General features: G+C 42.4%; 1 protein-coding gene across 1 annotated transcript in view; it reads right to left on the bottom strand.

The window, feature by feature from the left end:
* Positions 1–290: 290 nt before the first annotated feature.
* The window catches only part of LOC143289193 (splicing factor 3A subunit 1-like), a 32,064-nt gene continuing 12,225 nt past the window's right edge, over positions 291–20,129 (bottom strand). Inside the window, exons 9-19 of the mRNA XM_076598126.1 lie at positions 18,851–18,933; positions 17,367–17,528; positions 15,945–16,122; positions 14,371–14,472; positions 12,807–12,979; positions 10,203–10,348; positions 8,862–9,121; positions 6,195–6,367; positions 4,920–5,021; positions 3,208–3,279; positions 291–779 (exon numbers count right to left, since the gene is read on the bottom strand). Of these exons, the coding sequence (XP_076454241.1) occupies positions 678–779; positions 3,208–3,279; positions 4,920–5,021; positions 6,195–6,367; positions 8,862–9,121; positions 10,203–10,348; positions 12,807–12,979; positions 14,371–14,472; positions 15,945–16,122; positions 17,367–17,528; positions 18,851–18,933 (1,553 nt within the window). The 3' untranslated portion in view covers positions 291–677. The remainder of the gene's footprint in view (positions 780–3,207; positions 3,280–4,919; positions 5,022–6,194; positions 6,368–8,861; positions 9,122–10,202; positions 10,349–12,806; positions 12,980–14,370; positions 14,473–15,944; positions 16,123–17,366; positions 17,529–18,850; positions 18,934–20,129) is intronic.

Below are 20,129 nucleotides of genomic sequence, written 5' to 3'. Positions count from 1 at the left end.
TAGCAATATGCATTACATCCTTACCCCTGTGTTTGACACTGGTTTGGTTCTTTATTGGCTCTTTTAACAATGTTATGTCTGTTGAACAGAAAACGTCCAGTTGGTGTCCCAAACATCCAGTGAACTAATAACTGAAGCACTCAGTCGTGTACATAGTGATGACATGTTTTCTTGGTGCGTCAGAACCAGTGTATATGGTGTGAAGCTGGCCAGTTATCAATGTGTACATAAAACATACCTGTGTGTTGCTGTCTCTTCACATGTTGAAATAAATGGGTAATGCAAACGTGGCTTGTTCTGACTTTTTATTTGGGGCTGGGCACTCTTACACATACAATGTACAAAAAAAAAAGTCCAAAGTTTTTCTTTCTGATGCAGAGAATTACTCTTGACAGTGCCTTAAACAGAAAAAAAACCATCTGAACAAGCACACCACCACTTTTCCTCAGTAACAGTCACTGAACACAAAAAGCTGTCACTCACCATCTGTCATCTTCTGAAGTCAGTCTTTTCTTCTTTACTCAAATTTTTTTTTTCTTGTTTCTCCCCACTCCCCCATGAAACTAGTGGGGAAAATGAGAAATCTGCAGTCTGTCCCCTGTAGCTTGGTACAAATGTCCTCTCTCTCTCTCTCTCTCTCTCTCTCCCCCCTAACAGAGGCTGAGGGCACCCAAGTGTTACTTCTTTCTGCCTCCTCTCTCCTTCATCTGAAGCTGCACAGTGGCCCCCATCATGAAGTTGTAGAAGGCCAACGTGTTTGAGTCTTTGACGAAAATGCCCTGCACGCATACACAGCATACAAGAATGCTACATGGTCATAGTTATGGCCTTGAATGATCCCACTCCCTCACAACTGATCTTAGCAGTTTACTTGCTCATCTGTGCAACTTACACACAAGTACCAAACAACAAAGAAAAGATTTTTTACATTCAAATTAAACCGAAACAAAAAACTTACCTGTTTTTCTGTAGTTCTAACAAGGTTTAGTCAGGACACAAGGTTACACTACCTATCCTGACCTTTTTACATTCCTCCTTCCTGTTTCAGACTGAATCTGTCACCTCACAACAGACTGTAACTGAAATTTCCACTGAAATGTGGAGCAAGTTCTGAGTGGAAACCGTTGAACTTGTGTGAAATTTGCCCATCATGCTGCAGACATCCCAAACGACTTGGTCTAAGGGGAGGAACTCTAATCAAACAAGCTCCTGCACAAAATTATGTCCCTTTATTTAACCCTGGAAATGTTCTTTGAATATTGAAATGCCCCATTGCTTATTCACTCCAATCACCAAATTTGGAGGTGTGTGTGTGTGTGTGTGCTCACACTTTAATCTTATATTACTAACTGGTCTTTGTCAGCATCACTCAGATCCACAAGGCACACAATAACCTTTAACCATTTCATCTCACAAACTGTGACTTCTCCAAATAATCACCAACCTCTAAAAAAATGACATTTAAAAAAAATCGCAAAATAAAATTATGCTCAAAAGTATGTAAAATTATGTTTTATTGAAGGAAAATGAATGGAGAATAAAATTATCATTGCTTCTATGTTGGCAGGATGAAATAACTCTTAACTTTTTTCTTTTTCTTTTAAGACACACAATATTTTGACAAAAAATTACATTTCTTCTTTATCTTTTGGGTGGAAATGGTGCTAAAATATTAGAAAATGTATCAGACGTAACAAAGTGCTATAATGTTATTTCCTCCACAATCATGTTGTTTTAAACATAAACACTATACATAATCAGTCACTTACACAAAGTGCTATTATGTTGTTTCCTACACAATCATGTTGTTTTAAACATAAACATTATACATAATCAGTCACTAACCCCACACACACACCCTCCCACCCAAACATCCACAAATCACAAACACTATCACACAATATTACAACACAAAAGCTCACTGTAAACAATATTTTGGCTTGAAGCTTTCATCTAGAGGGTTTCACAGAACATGACAACCCCCAAATGAAGGTTTCAAGCTAAACTTTTGTGGGGGTTTTCTACACCCACTTCTGACATGACCCTGCCCCCTCCCTGTTGATGTGCCTTGTAGCACGTAATCATCAGGATAACCAGAATCACTTCAGTTGATCAAAAACATTACTTTTGTTTTCTATCACGTTTTCCTAATTGCTATTGTTGACACTGCGCAGAAAATCAAACGAAATTCTTGCCACCTCCTCTGTACCGTATATTCTGTCAGCCATGTTGACACGCTCAACAGCTTTCTGCTTTACAAAATGAAAAAAAAAAAAAAAAATGCATGAAAAAAAATTGAGCCAAAACATGCTGAGAAATTGCTTTGAACACTCATCATGGCAGTCACCATTTGCAAGGAAGTGTATGCAAATGAGTGGCTGGACACCTGATAATGAGTTTCCCCTAAACTGCGGATATATTCACGGTCAGAAGTGAAAGGATCAAAGCACACAGAGCTTCAAGAACATGCACTACAGCAAGACACCTTAAAGAATAAAATAAACCTGTATAATGTCAAAAATTGCATGCAGAAACACTGCATCTTTTTAAATCAAAACACTTGCAATCAGATTTATCTCTTAATGTGTGTGTTTGAGACAGAGATGGGGACAGAGAGATAGTGTGTGTGTACGTGTGTGTATTTCAGAGGGAGAGAGAGAAAGAGAGACATTCAAAAGGATTTAGCCGTCTTCTGTTCTCTCCTGATAACCTCTTGATTTTATTTCTCTGTGCGGGTACATGCCCATGCATGAAGACATATGTATGTGTTTGAAATGAAGAATGACGGGCGCAGTAGCCAAGTGGTTAAAGTGTTGGATTTTTATTCTGACAGTCCTGGGTTCAAATCTTGGTAATGACGCCTAGTGGATAAAGGGTGGAGATTATAACATGTGCAGACCTGCTTGTGCCTGAACCCCCTTCGTGTGTATACAGAAGCAGAAGATCAAATACGCATGTTAAAGATCCTGTAATCCATGTCAGAGTTCAGTGGGTTATGGAAACAAGAACATACCCAGCATGCATACCCCGAAAACAGAGAATGGCTGCCTACATGGCAGGGTAAAAACGGTCATACACGTAAGAGCCCACTCATGTACACACAAGAGAATGTGAGAGTTGCAGTCCACAAACGAACAAGAAGAGAAGAAATGAAGAGTGAAGAGGGCACCCCAATAGAGGACCAACAGTCAGACCAGAGTGACTCACCTCGTACTGCAGTTTCTGTTTCCCTGCTGGCATTCCCAGTGCCTCGTTCAGCTTAGCCTTCAGCACAGAGATCTGGACAAACACAAACAAGCCATCGTCGTCATCGCCGTTCACAACTGACACAGCCCTTTCGCACAATAACAGACTCAAGTGCTTTACAACAATAACGGAAAAAAAACATGAAACTTTCTAAAATTATTTATTACATATCTACACAATAAATTAAAAGAAAACAACAATAATCTCCAGTTAATGCCTCCAGTCACATGACATTACGCATTTGTAAATATAGAACATATATATACAAATATTTTTGTTACCTAATTGCATATATATATTCTATATTTACACAGGCATTTTAGAAAAAAATCACTTACAAATTTTAAATCAATAAATAAATTTAATTACAAATTTGGTTTTCAGAAGTAGGTCATTATGAAAATGAGAGCAGTGCAACAAAACCAAAGTAAGCGTTATGTCCAAGTTTAAGAATGAAGTGACTATGAGACATACTGCATGAGACAAGCACTGACCATGAGATATACAAAGTGAGGCAAGCACTGACCGTGAGACATACTGTACGAGACAAACACTGACTGTGAGGCATACTGAATGAGATCAGCACTGACCGTGAGACATACTGAGTGAGACAAGCACTGACCGTGAGACATACTGAGTGAGACAAGCACTGACCGTGAGACATACTGAGTGAAACAAGCACTGACCATGAGACATACTGAGTGAAACAAGCACCGACCATGGTACATACTGAGTGAGACAAGCACTGACCGTGAGACATACTGAGTGAGAACACAAGCACTGACCGTGAGACATACTGAGTGAGACAAGCACTGACCGTGAGACATACTGAGTGAGAACACAAGCACTGACCGTGAGACATACTGAGTGAGACAAGCACTGACCGTGAGACATACTGAGTGAGACAAGCACTGACAGTGAGACATACTGATTGAGAACATAAGCACTGACCGTGAGACATACTGAGTGAGACAAGCACTGACCGTGAGACATACTGAGTGAGACAAACCCTGACCGTGAGACATACTGAGTGAGACAAGCACTGACCATGAGACATACTGAGTGAGACAAGCACTGACCGTGAGACATACTGAGTGAGAACACAAGCACTGACCGTGAGACATACTGAGTGAGAACACAAGCACTGACCATGAGACATACTGAGTGAGAACACAAGCACTGACCGTGAGACATACTGAGTGAGACAAGCACTGACCGTGAGACATACTGAGTGAAACAAACCCTGACCATGAGACATACTGAGTGAGACAAGCACTGACCGTGAGACATACTGAGTGAGACAAGCACTGACCATGAGACATACTGAGTGAGACAAGCACTGACCGTGAGACATACTGAGTGAGAACACAAGCACTGACCATGAGACATACTGAGTGAGAACACAAGCACTGACCGTGAGACATACTGAGTGAAACAATCACTGACCGTGAGACATACTGAGTGAGACAATCACTGACCATGAGATATACTGAGTGAGACAAGCACTGACCGTGAGACATACTGAGTGAGACAATCACTGACCGTGAGACATACTGAGTGAGACAAGCACTGACCGTGAGACATACTGAGTGAGACAATCAATGACCATGAGACATACTGAGTGAGAACACAAGCACTGACCGTGAGACATACTGAGTGAAACAAGCACTGACCGTGTCTGTGAGGGGCAGCGTGAACTCCAGGGTCTGTCCGTTCAGCTTCCATTCGGGCTTGTCCGACACGTTGGGCACCATCACCTTCACACTGACGGGGCCCTGCACAGCCACAGTGGGTTGGCTTCACTGATGTGTTGTCGTCATCACTGTTATCGTCCTTATCACTGTATCATCTTCTTCACTTTCATTGTCTTCTTAACTGCATCATCTTTATTGCTGTATAATCGTTACTATGGTATCGTCTTCTTTATCACTGTATTGCCTTTGTCACTGTATCATCTTTATGACTCATCGTCTTCATCGCAGTTATGTCTTTATCGCTGTTATCGTCTTTGTCACTGTATCGTCTTCATCACTGTGTCATCTTTACCACAGTTATCCTGTTCATCACTGTTATCCTCTTTATAACTGTTATCATCTTTATCACAGTATATAATCTTTATCACTATATCGTCTTCTTTATCACTTTATCATCTTTGACACTGTATCATCTTTGTCACTGTATCATGTCATCTTCATCAAAAGTTCATTCTATCATAAATCATATTCATCATTCTATCATACAGCATCTTCATTTTCCTATCGTCTTCAACATTCTGTCATATACTTCATCATTCTATCATCTCAGTCTTTCTGTCACTTTCATTATTGTATCATCTTCATGATTCTATTGTTCATCAACTTCATCACTGATTCATGATTATCAGTATATCAATGAATGTAATTTTCACCTCTGTACCATCTTCATCGTCATTATCATATGCTTTTTATAACATCTTCATCAGCATGTTGTCTTCATGAGGTTCATCATTCTATCCTGCATCATCTTAATCACGGTATCATCTTTATTGTCATATCAGTTTTGTCTGTACATAAACATCCTCGTTACACTGACTTCAGCATGACCTGCGTTGTTGTCTAGCTGTCAAGACAAGGCCTAAAGGACCTTAAGAGAAAAATAGTTTATCCACTCTTGAAGATGTACACGCTCATGCGCACTCGCACACAAAAACACACACGCACACATACACTGAATACAGAAAACACACACACACACACACACACACACACACACACACACATACACACAAAAATAAAACCCACACACACATATACAAAGAAAACACACACACACACAAACACACGCACACATCAAAAAGCACACACACACACACACACACACAAACACATCAAAAAGCACACACACACCAAAAAAAAACAACAAAACACATGCTCACACCCCACACCCAGACACACCCAGCCCCCACAGACCTTGTTTTTCTGCAGGAAGATGTCCTCTGGGATGAGATTGTCCTCCGTCTTCTGCTTCTTGCTGGGGGGTTCATCCTGAGACATGCCGGGGCCGGGGTGCTGGGAAGGGCCAGGGGGACCCCCCATGCCCATGCCCCCCATCTGCTGCTGCATGCCCATGTGAGGCCGCATGCCTGGGGGCAAACAGGCACAGTTCATAATCATGGCATTCATACAGCGCCGAGTCTTGTGCTGAGACAAATCAAAGCGCTTCACACACCAGTCATTCACACACAGGCATGACTGATTCAGAGTGCTGAGGGACAAACCTTTAAACACATGTCAATAGAAAGCAAGAGAAAGTGGAGACAGGGCAATATAGCAGGGCCACATAGTAGTGCCATATAGCAGAGCCAGAGCAGAGCAGAGCCACATAGCAGAGCCATATAGCAGAGCCACATAGTAGTGCCATATAGCACAGCCATATAGCAGGGCCACATAGTAGTGCCATATAGCAGGGCCACATAGTAGTGCCATATAGCAGGGCCATATAGCAGGGCCACATAGTAGTGCCATATAGCAGGGCCACATAGCAGGGCCACATAGTAGTGCCATATAGCAGGGCCACATAGTAGTGCCATATAGCAGAGCCAGAGCAGAGCAGGCCACATAGCAGGGCCATATAGCAGGGCCACATAGCAGAGCCATATAGCAGGGCCACATAGTAGTGCCATATAGCAGGGCCACATAGTATTGCCATATAGCACGGCCATATAGCAGGGCCACATAGTAGTGCCATATAGCAGGGCCACATAGTAGTGCCATATAGCAGGGCTACATAGTAGTGCCATATAGCAGGGCCACAAAGTAGTGCCATATAGCAGGGCCACATAGTGGTGCCATACAGCAGGGCTACATAGTAGTGCCATACAGTAGGGCCACATAGTAGTGCCATATAGCAGGGCCACATAGTAGTGCCATATAGCAGGGCCACATAGTAGTGCCATATAGCAGGGCCACATAGTAGTGCCATATAGCAGGGCCACATAGCAGGGCCACATAGGAGTGCCATATAGCAGGGTCACATAGCAGGGCCATGTAGCAGGGTCACATAGCAGAGCCGTATAGCAGGGCCACATGGCACAGCCACATAGCAGAGCTGAAAGCATGGTCAATATTGATCCAGTTCAACCCTAAACTTTTTTTTTTTAACTACAAAAGAAAACTACACACAAGTACACAGATTTATACATATAAACCTAAAACATCAACAATACTGTCATCATTCTATCAATGCTTTTTTCTTACTTTTTTTTTCTTTTTAAGTAACCTGATCACAAACATAAAAAATGGATAAAACCAGACATAAAGAGAGTGATAGAGAAGAGCAAATTTCTAGCACACACTTCACTGAATGTGGGAATACTGTTTATTACAACTGCCAGAGCCCACAGCATCCCCACAGAGATAAAAAAAAAAAATGACAAAAATGTAGTTATCAAAGTAGAAGACAGCAGTAGTCTACAAAGGGCAAGGTTTAGTGGTGCTACTGCTAAAGAAGTGTGGAAGTAAGACATAGTCATCAGTATCAACTCTGTTGCATTGTCTCTTGATTGTAGAAAAAAAAATATATATATACATATATATATATATATACCGAAAGTAACTAACCCAACTGACCCAAAGCAATGTTTTCTAAAACCAACTGTGCACTGAAACTGTTACTTCTCAGTCTCCAGACTCCAAATCTTCTGTTGCTGTGTATGACATCCCCCCCCCCCCCCCCCCAATCCAGTGAGAACTGTTGAGACCAGCTGAAGAGAAACTTGTGACGAAAAATCAGCCTGTGACTGAGATACTTCTCACATGAAACCAAGTTCAGAAAGCTGTGAGTGTACATGTGGGCAAGCATGCATGCAAGAGCGATTTATTTCTCACTGGTAGAGACCTGACAGGGTTTGTAACTGAACCCTGAACAGAACAATATAACTGGTGTCAGCAGACATGAGCATATCAGACAAGTCATGCATTAATGATTAACACATGAATCACTGATGCGTTGCCCAAACAAAAGACTGTTCATTGCTATTATTTCTGTTTTGCTTGTGGTGTTGAAACTATACTAATCTCAATTTCATGAAGATAAAAATATAACACAAAACAAACTGAGAGAAAAATAAGATAGAAATAGATCGATGTACATGTATACACATCATGACATGCTGAATTCCACGAACAAAATAAGATCACAACATCTTTTTTATGAAAAGAAAAAGGAGTTTCAGTTTATAATTGAGTTGTCAAAGAAAGATACACATATCTATATATATCTCTCTAGTATATATATACACACAGACATACTACACCACAAAAAAAAAATAAAAAAAACATATACACTAGACCACATCGGTAATCCTAACAAAAAAAGATATATACAAACAAAACAGATGCCTGATCTACACATGGACCCAAAATTCTAGAAAATAAAAACAGTAAATCAATTAGACTAAGAGGTAAACATTAAAATTTAAAATAAGTAAGAACAGAACAGAAATGAAGGATCACAGAAGACCAGTAATCAGACTAAAAGAAGAAGCAAACACACACACACACATCCACACACACACCACTACAACCCCCCCCACCCCCTCACACACACACCCCCACACACACACACAGTTCACTGACCCATCATGTTCATGGACATGGGGTGTCCCATGGGTGGTCCCTGCATCATCAGCATTCCCGGCAGACCCATCGGGGGGCGGGCCATTTGCATGTGGGGCATTGGAGGCCGGGCCATGGGGGGGCCAGGGGGTGGAGGGGGGGCCGGCTTGGACACCGGCGGTGGAGGGGCAGGGGGAGCCACTGAAACAGGAGGTGGAGGAGGGGGTGCCGGGGAGGATTTCGGCATGGCCGGCCCGATCTTCTCCTTCTCCTCATCTGGCCTGCAGCAAGCATCGTCACACAGATTCAGCTTCATTAGAGATGGGGTGAGAATCCTGATGGTTCTCAACCTCTCTCTCTCTCTCTCTCTCTCTCTCTCTCTCTCTGTCACTTACAGTGTCTACGATTTCCAACAAGTATTATTCAAGACCTGTTGCAAGTGTACCTAAATCCTCCAGCCTGCCACCCCTCCCACCCCCAAACCTCTCCCTCCTTGGATTCAGCAAGTCACAATGTTCTCAAACCACTTTTGAGCCTGAATAGGCCAGCCACAAAATTCATTCTTTCCAAATCATCATCTTTATCAATATCTTTCGACACAAATTTACACATCTTTCCACTGAAGTCAAAGCTTACAAAACAAGGCTTTTCCTATGTTTAAAATGATTTCTGGTACTGCTGCTCCTCCTTTTAGAAACAACTTTTTAACCAACCCAATCCTAAATCCACTAGATTTAGATTATGGTACCACTTCCAACAGTCAATCTTTACTACTTCTCGTTCATCAGATGGACACTGCCCAAAGCAGCCTTATTTATTCAGGATGATGCTTGTGGAATGTGATGTTATCTACTTTTAAAATTCAGAACAAAATCTGCCTGTATTAAAGAACATCTCATGAATAACCTGAATACATTTTAATTCATTCTTAATGTTGTTTCTGACTAGTAATTTATTCCCAATATGTTTCTGACGATAATGACAGTTTAGGAATTATGCTTCTCTCCCTCTCCCACATTACCCATGTTTTCTTTCACATATCTTCTGCTTGTTTAAGCAAGTTTAAAAAAAAAAAATTTTAATTTGTCCTTTTTATGAACAAAATCTATTTTAAACATGTTACATGTCTGTCTGTGAGTGTATATGTGTAACTAACCGAAACCTGACTGAATGACACAAGAAACGAATGATAAGTGCCCAAATGGCAGCTGTCAGACGACTCTACCCACATAGGCAGCTTGTTGTGCAAATGACCCCATGTTTGTAAGTGCCTACAGCTTGGTCTCCGACCCAGGATAGGTGCTATATAAGTATCCGTATCATTCACCATTCATTTGACAGACAGAAGAAGCAGAGACTCACAGCAGCCCCTTGGTCTTGTGGATGGTGAGGATCTGCTCCTCAATAGAAATGTTTTCCCGTGCCCTCTGCGACACTTTCTCCATGGAGGCCGTGTGGCCGTCCCACATCACCGGCACTTTGGTCGCCCGCTTTTCTTCCTCGCCGATCTGACATCACACAGTTTTTTTTGGTTTGGTTTTGGTTTTTTGACATTTTTTTTAAATTCCATTTCAATAGGACAACATCTTACAACAATGACTAAAAGGACAGTTAAAAAGAAAAGAAGAAAAAAACGAGAGAAAAAAAAACATGGATAAACAGATTAACAGACAGAAACAGCCAAGCAGCTATATATAGGTTGGTTATTATCATAGACTGTTGCCATTCATTTCTCAAGATCCTATACAACCTGTACGAGAAATAAAAACTGTCAAGGACCTTAAAGTATGTTCACAGTAAGTGAACATCACACTCTATTTCCTACGCATATCAAACATAAATAAAAATAAGGGTGGTTAATTATTGTTGATCATGAACAGGTGACTATTAATTCCTGATCAATAATTTGTAAGGCAGCCATCTTGCAGAGAAAGTGGCATATTTAATGTTAATATATGCATTATATTCTTCAATTCTAAATCAAACTTCTTTACCAATCTGACAACACACATACTTCATCACTCTTCTTTACCCATCTGATATCACACACACACACACACACACACACTTCATCACTCTTCTTTACCCATCTGATATCACACACACACACACACACACACACTTCATCACTCTTCTTTACCAATCTGACATCACACACACTTCATCACTCTTCTTTACCAATCTGACATCACACACACTTCATCACTCTTCTTTACCCATCTGATATCACACTCACACACACACACACACACTTCATCACTCTTCTTTACCCACCTGACATCACACACACTTCATCACTCTTCTTTACCAATCTGACATCACACACACTTCATCACTCTTCTTTACCAATCTGACATCACACACACTTCATCACTCTTCTTTACCAATCTGACATCACACACACTTCATCACTCTTCTTTACCAATCTGACATCACACACACTTCATCACTCTTCTTTACCAATCTGACATCACACACACTTCATCACTCTTCTTTACCAATCTGACATCACACACACTTCATCACTCTTCTTTACCCACCTGACATCACACACACTTCATCACTCTTCTTTACCAATCTGACATCACACACACTTCATCACTCTTCTTTACCAATCTGACATCACACACTTCATCACTCTTCTTTACCAATCTGACATCACACACTTCATCACTCTTCTTCACCAATCTGACATCACACACTTCATCACTCTTCTTTACCAATCTGACATCACACACTTCATCACTCTTCTTCACCAATCTGACATCACACACTTCATCACTCTTCTTTACCAATCTGACATCACACACTTCATCACTCTTCTTTACCAATCTGACATCACACACACTTCATCACTCTTCTTTACCAATCTGACATCACACACACTTCATCACTCTTCTTTATCAATCTGACATCACACACACTTCATCACTCTTCTTTATCAATCTGACATCACACACACTTCATCACTCTTCTTTACCAATCTGACATCACACACTTCATCACTCTTCTTTACCAGTCTCACACACTTCATCACTCTTCTTTATCAATCACACACACTTCATCACTCTTCTTTATCAATCTGACATCACACACACTTCATCACTCTTCTTTATCAATCTGACATCACACACACTTCATCACTCTTCTTTATCAATCTGACATCACACACACTTCATCACTCTTCTTTATCAATCTGACATCACACACACTTCATCACTCTTCTTTATCAATCTGACATCACACACACTTCATCACTCTTCTTTACCAATCTGACATCACACACACTTCATCACTCTTCTTTATCAATCTGACATCACACACACTTCATTACTCTTCTTTATCAATCTGACATCACACACACTTCATCACTCTTCTTTATCAATCTGACATCACATACACTTCAACACTCTTCTTCACCAATCTGATATCACACACACTTCATCACTCTTCTTTATCAATCTGACATCACACACACTTCATCACTCTTCTTTACCAATCTGACATCACACACACTTCATCACTCTTCTTTACCAATCTGACATCACACACACTTTATCACTCTTCTTTACCAATCTGACATCACACACACTTCATCACTCTTCTTTACCAATCTGACATCACACACACTTCATCACTCTTCTTCACCCATTTGTTAACACACACACACACACACACACACACAAACACGCACACACAACTTCATCACTCTTCTTTACCAATCTGACATCACACACACTCACACACACACACACTTCATCACTCTTCTTCACTCATCTGAAAATACACACACAAACACACACACAAACACACACATACACACACACACACACTTCATCACTCTTCTTCACCCATCTGACATCACACACACGCACGCACACACACACACACACACACACACACACACAGTTCATCACTCTTCTTCACCAGTCTGACCTCAGACACACCACCTGTTCACCCCCTCACCTTTTTACCAATCTGAGTTTCCTCAGTGCCAATACCGAAGATGTCTGTACGTCGCTCAGCAAGCTGTTTGAGACTGACGTCAATGTCGGAGCCAGCTGCCAGAACCTCCTCCTGGTCCTGCCGCTCGGCGATGGACCGCTGCCTCTCCTCCATCCACTTGGGGTCCAGCAGGCCTGCAACACAGCCTCACACTTCAGACTCTGGGGTCACACATGCGCACCACCACCATCACACATGCAGCAGAGAATTCAACACCCCCCTTCCTTCCTACAGCATGGAAAATCGGTTCTCACAGTCAGCGCACATCATCGTCCTGACAAACCCGTCAGAGAAAACAGCAGTCCTGACAGCCATCATCAGATATCAGCACACAGTGTTCAGAGAAAACAGCAGTCCTGACAGCCATCATCAGATATCAGCACACAGTGTTCAGAGAAAACAGCAGTCCTGACAGCCATCATCAGATATCAGCACACAGTGTTCAGAGAAAACAGCAGTCCTGACAACCATCATCAGATATCAGCACACAGTGTTCAGAAAAAACAGCAGTCCTGACAATCATCATCAGATATCAGCACACAGTGTTCAGAGAAAACAGCAGTCCTGACAATCATCATCAGATATCAGCACACAGTGTTCAGAGAAAACAGCAGTCCTGACAGCCATCATCAGATATCTGCACACAGTGTTCAGAGAAAACAGCAGTCCTGACAGCCATCATCAGATATCGGCACACAATGGTCACAGTTCATCAGGGCATGAACACCACCATCAGAGAAAAGAAAATTCTATCTCCTGTGCAAATAATCATTAACTCTTTTTTTCTCTCTCTCTTAAAAACACTGTCACTGGGACCGCGACAGACGAACGCAGGTGTGGCTGTGTATGGGGCACTCGAAATGAGTGGCATGGAAGTAATGCTACTGAAACAGCGCAGATGATGAGGCAGCAAAAAAAAAAAAAAATGTCAGAGAAAAGAGAATTCTAACTCCCATGCAAATAACAATTCACTCCTTTTTTTTTCCTAACAAATCTGTGAGCATCATCCCACAGTGAAAGTAAATATGAAATGCACAAATACACATGTATAATTACATTCCCTCTATCTTTCCCTACACCCCATCCCACCCCCCCTCACTCTGTCCTCTTCCTGTGACTTTTACATCCATCCCTACAATATTCTGGCAGAAAACTTTTGCACTTGGAATCATCTCTCCTCCCCTCCTCCCTCTCTCTAAATAAATCCTCTCTGTCTCCAAGAGTGACTTAAACATTCAATCCTGTAATTATCTGGTATAAGTACGAATTTATGACCCAAAGGATGATGATCACTCACTCTGTCTTTCTCTCTCTCCTCCTCCTTTCTCTCTTTGTGTAATGTATTGGTATACATCTTGCTGACTCTTTCCACCTCATACTGGCTCTCTGTCATACGTAATAAACCGCGCCCATCAGCCACAACATCCTCACATGCCACTGTGCAACACACACACCCCCCCCATAAACCACCCTCTGATCCCACATTGACAGACACAAAGGGACGAAGCAGACAGTGGGTACCCACCTATCCTCATGTGTTCTTGCACCTTGTTGGCGGGGATCTTCTCCTTGGTGATGGGCGAAATCATGTACTGGTCGGGGGCCTCGTCCTGACCCACAGCCTTGGCTGACAACACAGAACACACGTCATTGTCATGACAACACATACACATACATAACACACATCATCATCCTAACAACACACACAACACATCATCGTCCTGACAACAAACATACACACAACACAAAACACATCATCGTACTGACAACACAAACACATACATATCATACATCATCATCCCGACAACACACACATCATATCCTGACAACACACACCCACAACATATCATCATCCTGACAACACACACAACACATAATCATCCTGACCACTCACACAACACACATCATTGTCCTGACAACACATACAACACACATCATTCTGATAACACACACAACACATAATCATCCTGACAAAACACACAACACATAATCATCCTCACAACACACACAACACACATTATCATCCTGACAACACACACACATAATCATCATCCTGACAACACACTGACACACATCACCATCCTGACAACACACACACACACACATCATCATCATCACCATAATCATCCTGACAACACACACAACACACATCATCATCCTGACAACAAACGCACACAACACATCACCATCCTGACAACAAACGCACAAAACACATCAACACATCACCATCATGACAACAAACGCACAAAACACATCACCATCCTGACAACACACACATCATCATCATCATCATCCTGACAACACACACAACATATATTACCGCCATGACAACACACACATACAACATATCATCATCCTGACAACACACACACACACAAACACATCACCATCCTAACAACACACACATCATCATCATCATCCTGACAACACACACAACACATATCATCATCTTGACATCACACACAACACATAATCATCGTTCTGATAACACACACAACACATAATCATCGTGACAACACACACAACACACATCATCATCCTGACAACACACACATCATCATCATCATCATCCTGACAACACACACAGCACACATCATCCTGACAACACACATCAACATCATCATCATCATCCTGACAACACACACAAAACATATCATCATCCTGACAACACACACAACACACATCATCCTGACAACACAAGCATCATCATCATCATCCTGACAACACACACAACACACATCATCGTCCTGACAACACACACACCTAACACACATCACCATCCTGACAACACACACAACACATATCATCGTCCTGACAACACACACACATCACCATCCTGACAACACAAACACACACACACAACCCACATCACCATCCTGACAACACACACACACAACACACATCATTGTCCTGACAACACACACACACATCATCATCATCATCATCCTGACAACATACACAACGCATATCACCATTCTGACAATACACACACAATACATCACTATCCTGACAACACACACAACACATAACACACATCCTCATCCTGACAACACACACACACACACAAAACAAATCATCATCCTGACAAAACACACCCACCTTTAGGATTGTAGTCTTTTCGGATGACCACCTGGTCGGGGGTAGGGGGAAGGGGTGGGGCCTCTGTGGGGGGAGGGGGTGGGGGTGGGGGAGGTGCGGGAGGAGGGGCCACCTTGGGTCGTGGGGGAGGTGGAGGGATGGGCGGCCTGTCTTCCTCGTCGGAGTCCTCGTCCATGTCCTGATCAGATAGACAATGAATGTAACAACGTAATCCACCCTCATTTACAATACTGGTTTCCATTATCTTCATGATAAGGACAACAGGAAGAAACAACAACAAAACCACAACAGGAACCACAAAAAACAAAAAATAAATTAGAAGACTTTTTCTTTCAAATGTATACATCCACAATTCAGGCACGCGTGCGCACGCACGCACACACACACACACACACACACACACATGGAGCTTATAAAATATGTGCATTACAAGCTTATTATCACTATTGTGTCTGGCTGTGCCTCAACCTTCTCTGCCTGCCAGCCAAAGCCTGCTGCCAAGCAATTGCAAGAAAACCACAATTTGTAAAAGAAAATTAATAATAATAATAATAATAATAATAATAATAAGTCCTCAAAGGAGTCCAGTCATCAATGAATTTTGTGTACTGAATGAAAAAAGGATGCCGAGTTTAGCTGTGCTCTTTTTAAGTTTAGTGCACGAATGGTTTGTAGCCAACAGTTTTGGGAAACTGGGAATGATTTAGAGTATGGGACGAGTGCTGTACACTGACCCTACCTCATTCAGTCTGCTCATTTGTACACATTGTGACAACAGCAAAATCTGACACTGACACAGTTTCCACACCCATCTTCTTCATCACTCTTTACAGCTTTATATTCACTTTCTTGGAGTGAAAGAGTCATCAGAATCCCTGTCGGCAGAATCGTCTAGATCAAGCAGACGAAAAAATCTCCACGTATGACAATGGTCACTTTTATGATATTTTCTAGTTTTACATGGAAATGGAGGAAGGTGGAAGGAAGAATGATTAAGATGCCATCTGGCAATACAGAGTCTGTGAGGATCTGGATTCAAATCTCGCGTTCTCACCCTTACTCCCAAGTCTGACCGAAAAATCAAACTGAGCGTCTAGTCATTCCGATGAGATGTTAAACCAAGGTCCCGTGTGCAACACGCGCTTGACACTCTGAAAAAGAACCCATGGCAACTAGAGTGTTGTCCTCTGGCAAAATTCTGTAGAAAAATCCAAGCTGATAGGCACACAACTATATTATGCATGCACTCAAGGCTTGACTAAGCATGTTGGGTTATGCTGCTTGTAGATGTGGTGTAGCGCATGCATGGATTTGTCCAAACGCAGTGACACCTCTTTGAGAAACTGAAACTGAAACATGGAAATTTCAATCAACCAATCAATGAATGGAACCCCCTTTCCTGAAGGACGTGTTCAAGATTACCTGGGGCTCTCTGTCCTCCAGAGGCTGGGCGGGTTTGGGGGGAGGGGGCAGTGGGGGCACCATGGGTCCCTCCTTCTCCTCCTCGCTCTCCTCCTCCTCCTCCTCTTCCTCTTCCTCTGGCTCCTCGTCCGATTCCACCTCCATCTCCACAGCGTCATCAATCTGCAACAACACATCGCCAAACACTGACATGACAGGCACAACACAGCGTCATCAATCTGCAACAACACATCGCTAAACACTGACATGACAGGCACAACACAGCATCATCAATCTGCAACACCACATCGCCGAACACTGACATGACAGGCACAACACAGCATCATCAATCTGCAACGCCACATCGCCAAACACTGACATTACAGGCACAGCACAGCGTCATCAATCTGCAACACCACATCGCCGAACACTGACATGACAGGCACAACACAGCGTCATCAATCTGCAACACCACATCGCCGAACACTGACATGACAGGCACAACACAGCGTCATCAATCTGCAACGCCACACTGCCAAACACTGAAATGACAGGCACAACACAGTGTCATCAATCTGCAACACCACATCGCTGAACACTGACATGACAGGCACAACACAGCGTCATCAATCTGCAACAACACATCACCGAACACTGACATGAAAGGCACAACACAGCATCATCAATCTGCAACAACACATCGCCGAACACTGACATGACAGGCACAACACAGCGTCATCAATCTGCAACAACACATCACCAAACACTGACATGACAGGCACAACACAGCGTCATCAATCTGCAACAACACATCGCCGAACACCGATATGACAGGCACAACACAGCATCATCAATCTGCAACAACACATCGCCGAACACTGACATGACAGGCACAACACAGCATCATCAATCTGCAACACCACATCGCCGAACACTGACATGACAGGCACAACACAGCGTCATCAATCTGCAACAACACATCGCCGAACACTGACATGACAGGCACAACACAGCGTCATCAATCTGCAACACCACATCGCCAAACACTGACATGACAGGCACAACACAGCGTCATCAATCTGCAACACCACATCGCCGAACACTGACATGACAGGCACACCACGGCTCAGTGGTTCAGCCTTTAACTTTCAATTTGATGCGTCTTTTACCAAGTGTACCAGGATCACAAGGAATACTGGGGGAGGACAGTACATAAAAGGTGCAAACATGAATCAGAAAATCATATACACAGTCAGACTTTAGACACACACACACACACACACACACATATATATATATATATATATATATATATATATATATATATATATATATATATATATATATATACACACACATACATACATACATACATGTACCAGTTCCTGTGCATGCGCACAATCACTAACACACACACACACACACACACACACACACACACACACACACACACACACACACAACATCAGTGATACAGGCCGAGGACCATCAGTCAGCTGACTCACCGCTATCTCTCCTCGCTCGTAGCGCTCCTGGTTCAGCATGCGGGCCCCCACTTCGTCCGGCGTGGTGGGCGGGGGCAGGTTCCCTGCATCACACAGTCACAACAAAGATGTTACCACTGCAGCACTGTCATACGTCAAGACTTTGTCTCTTTTTTTTTTTTAATCTGATATGGATAATTATATAGCGCCTATCCTCGGTCAGAGACCAAGCTCTAAGCAATCCACAAACAACAGGCTGCCTACCTGGGTAGAGCCGACAAGACGGCTGCCATTGGGCATTCATCATTCGTTTCCTGTGTTATTCAATTAGATTTCAGACACACGTACACACTCGGACAGACATGTAACATTTTATGTGTATGACCATTTTGTTTATTTACCCCGCCATGTAAGCAGCCATACTCCGTTTTCAGGGGTGTGCATACTGCGTATACCTTATGTTCTTGTTTCCATAACCCATTGAACGCTGACACAGATTACAGGATCTTTAACATGCATATTTGATCTTCTGCTTGTGTACACACACAAAGGGGGTTCAGGCACTAGCAGGTCTGCATATATGTTTACCTGGGAGATCAGAAAAATCTTCACCCTTTACCCACCAGGCACCGTTACCTAGATTCGAACCCAGGACCCTAAGATTGAAAGTCCAACACTTTAACCAATCGGCTAATGCGACCGTCACATAGCGCAATTCTATCACACTGCATCACACAGTCACAGCAAAAGATATAACCATTGCTGCGTCGTCACAGGTCAAGACTTCATCTCTTTACTGGCCTCAAACAGCAGAATTTGGTCAGACACTCCACATCTAAAAACCACAGAAAACAATGATGGTTCTTGCATGCTCTCACATGCTCCCCCCACCCCACCCCCTTTCCCTTACACACACACACAATGACCCTAACACATACACACACACAAGCAAGCATCCACACATACCAACAAAATATTACTACAAACACAATAGCAAGACTACCCTGTTGCTCTAACACTCAAGGAGAGTAAGGCAATAATAAAATACCAGTGATGAGAATAACAATACTAATAAAAACTACACACCATCACAACACAAACAACAACCTTCCTTCCTTCCACAATTAGCAATGGTGCACTGTATGGACACATGATTTAGACAGTGCATTTGCATGTGCAAATGAGCATTGTGTGAATACATGTGTTTGACAATGTATGTGTATGTGTAGATGTGCATATGTAAATGAGCATTATTTGAATATATATGCTTGACAATGAAAAAAAAGGAAAGAAAAAAAAT

This window comes from Babylonia areolata, chromosome 13 (assembly GCF_041734735.1).
Source record: "Babylonia areolata isolate BAREFJ2019XMU chromosome 13, ASM4173473v1, whole genome shotgun sequence".
Taxonomy (NCBI): domain Eukaryota; kingdom Metazoa; phylum Mollusca; class Gastropoda; order Neogastropoda; family Buccinidae; genus Babylonia; species Babylonia areolata.
This window is presented reverse-complemented; position numbering and strand designations above follow the sequence as displayed.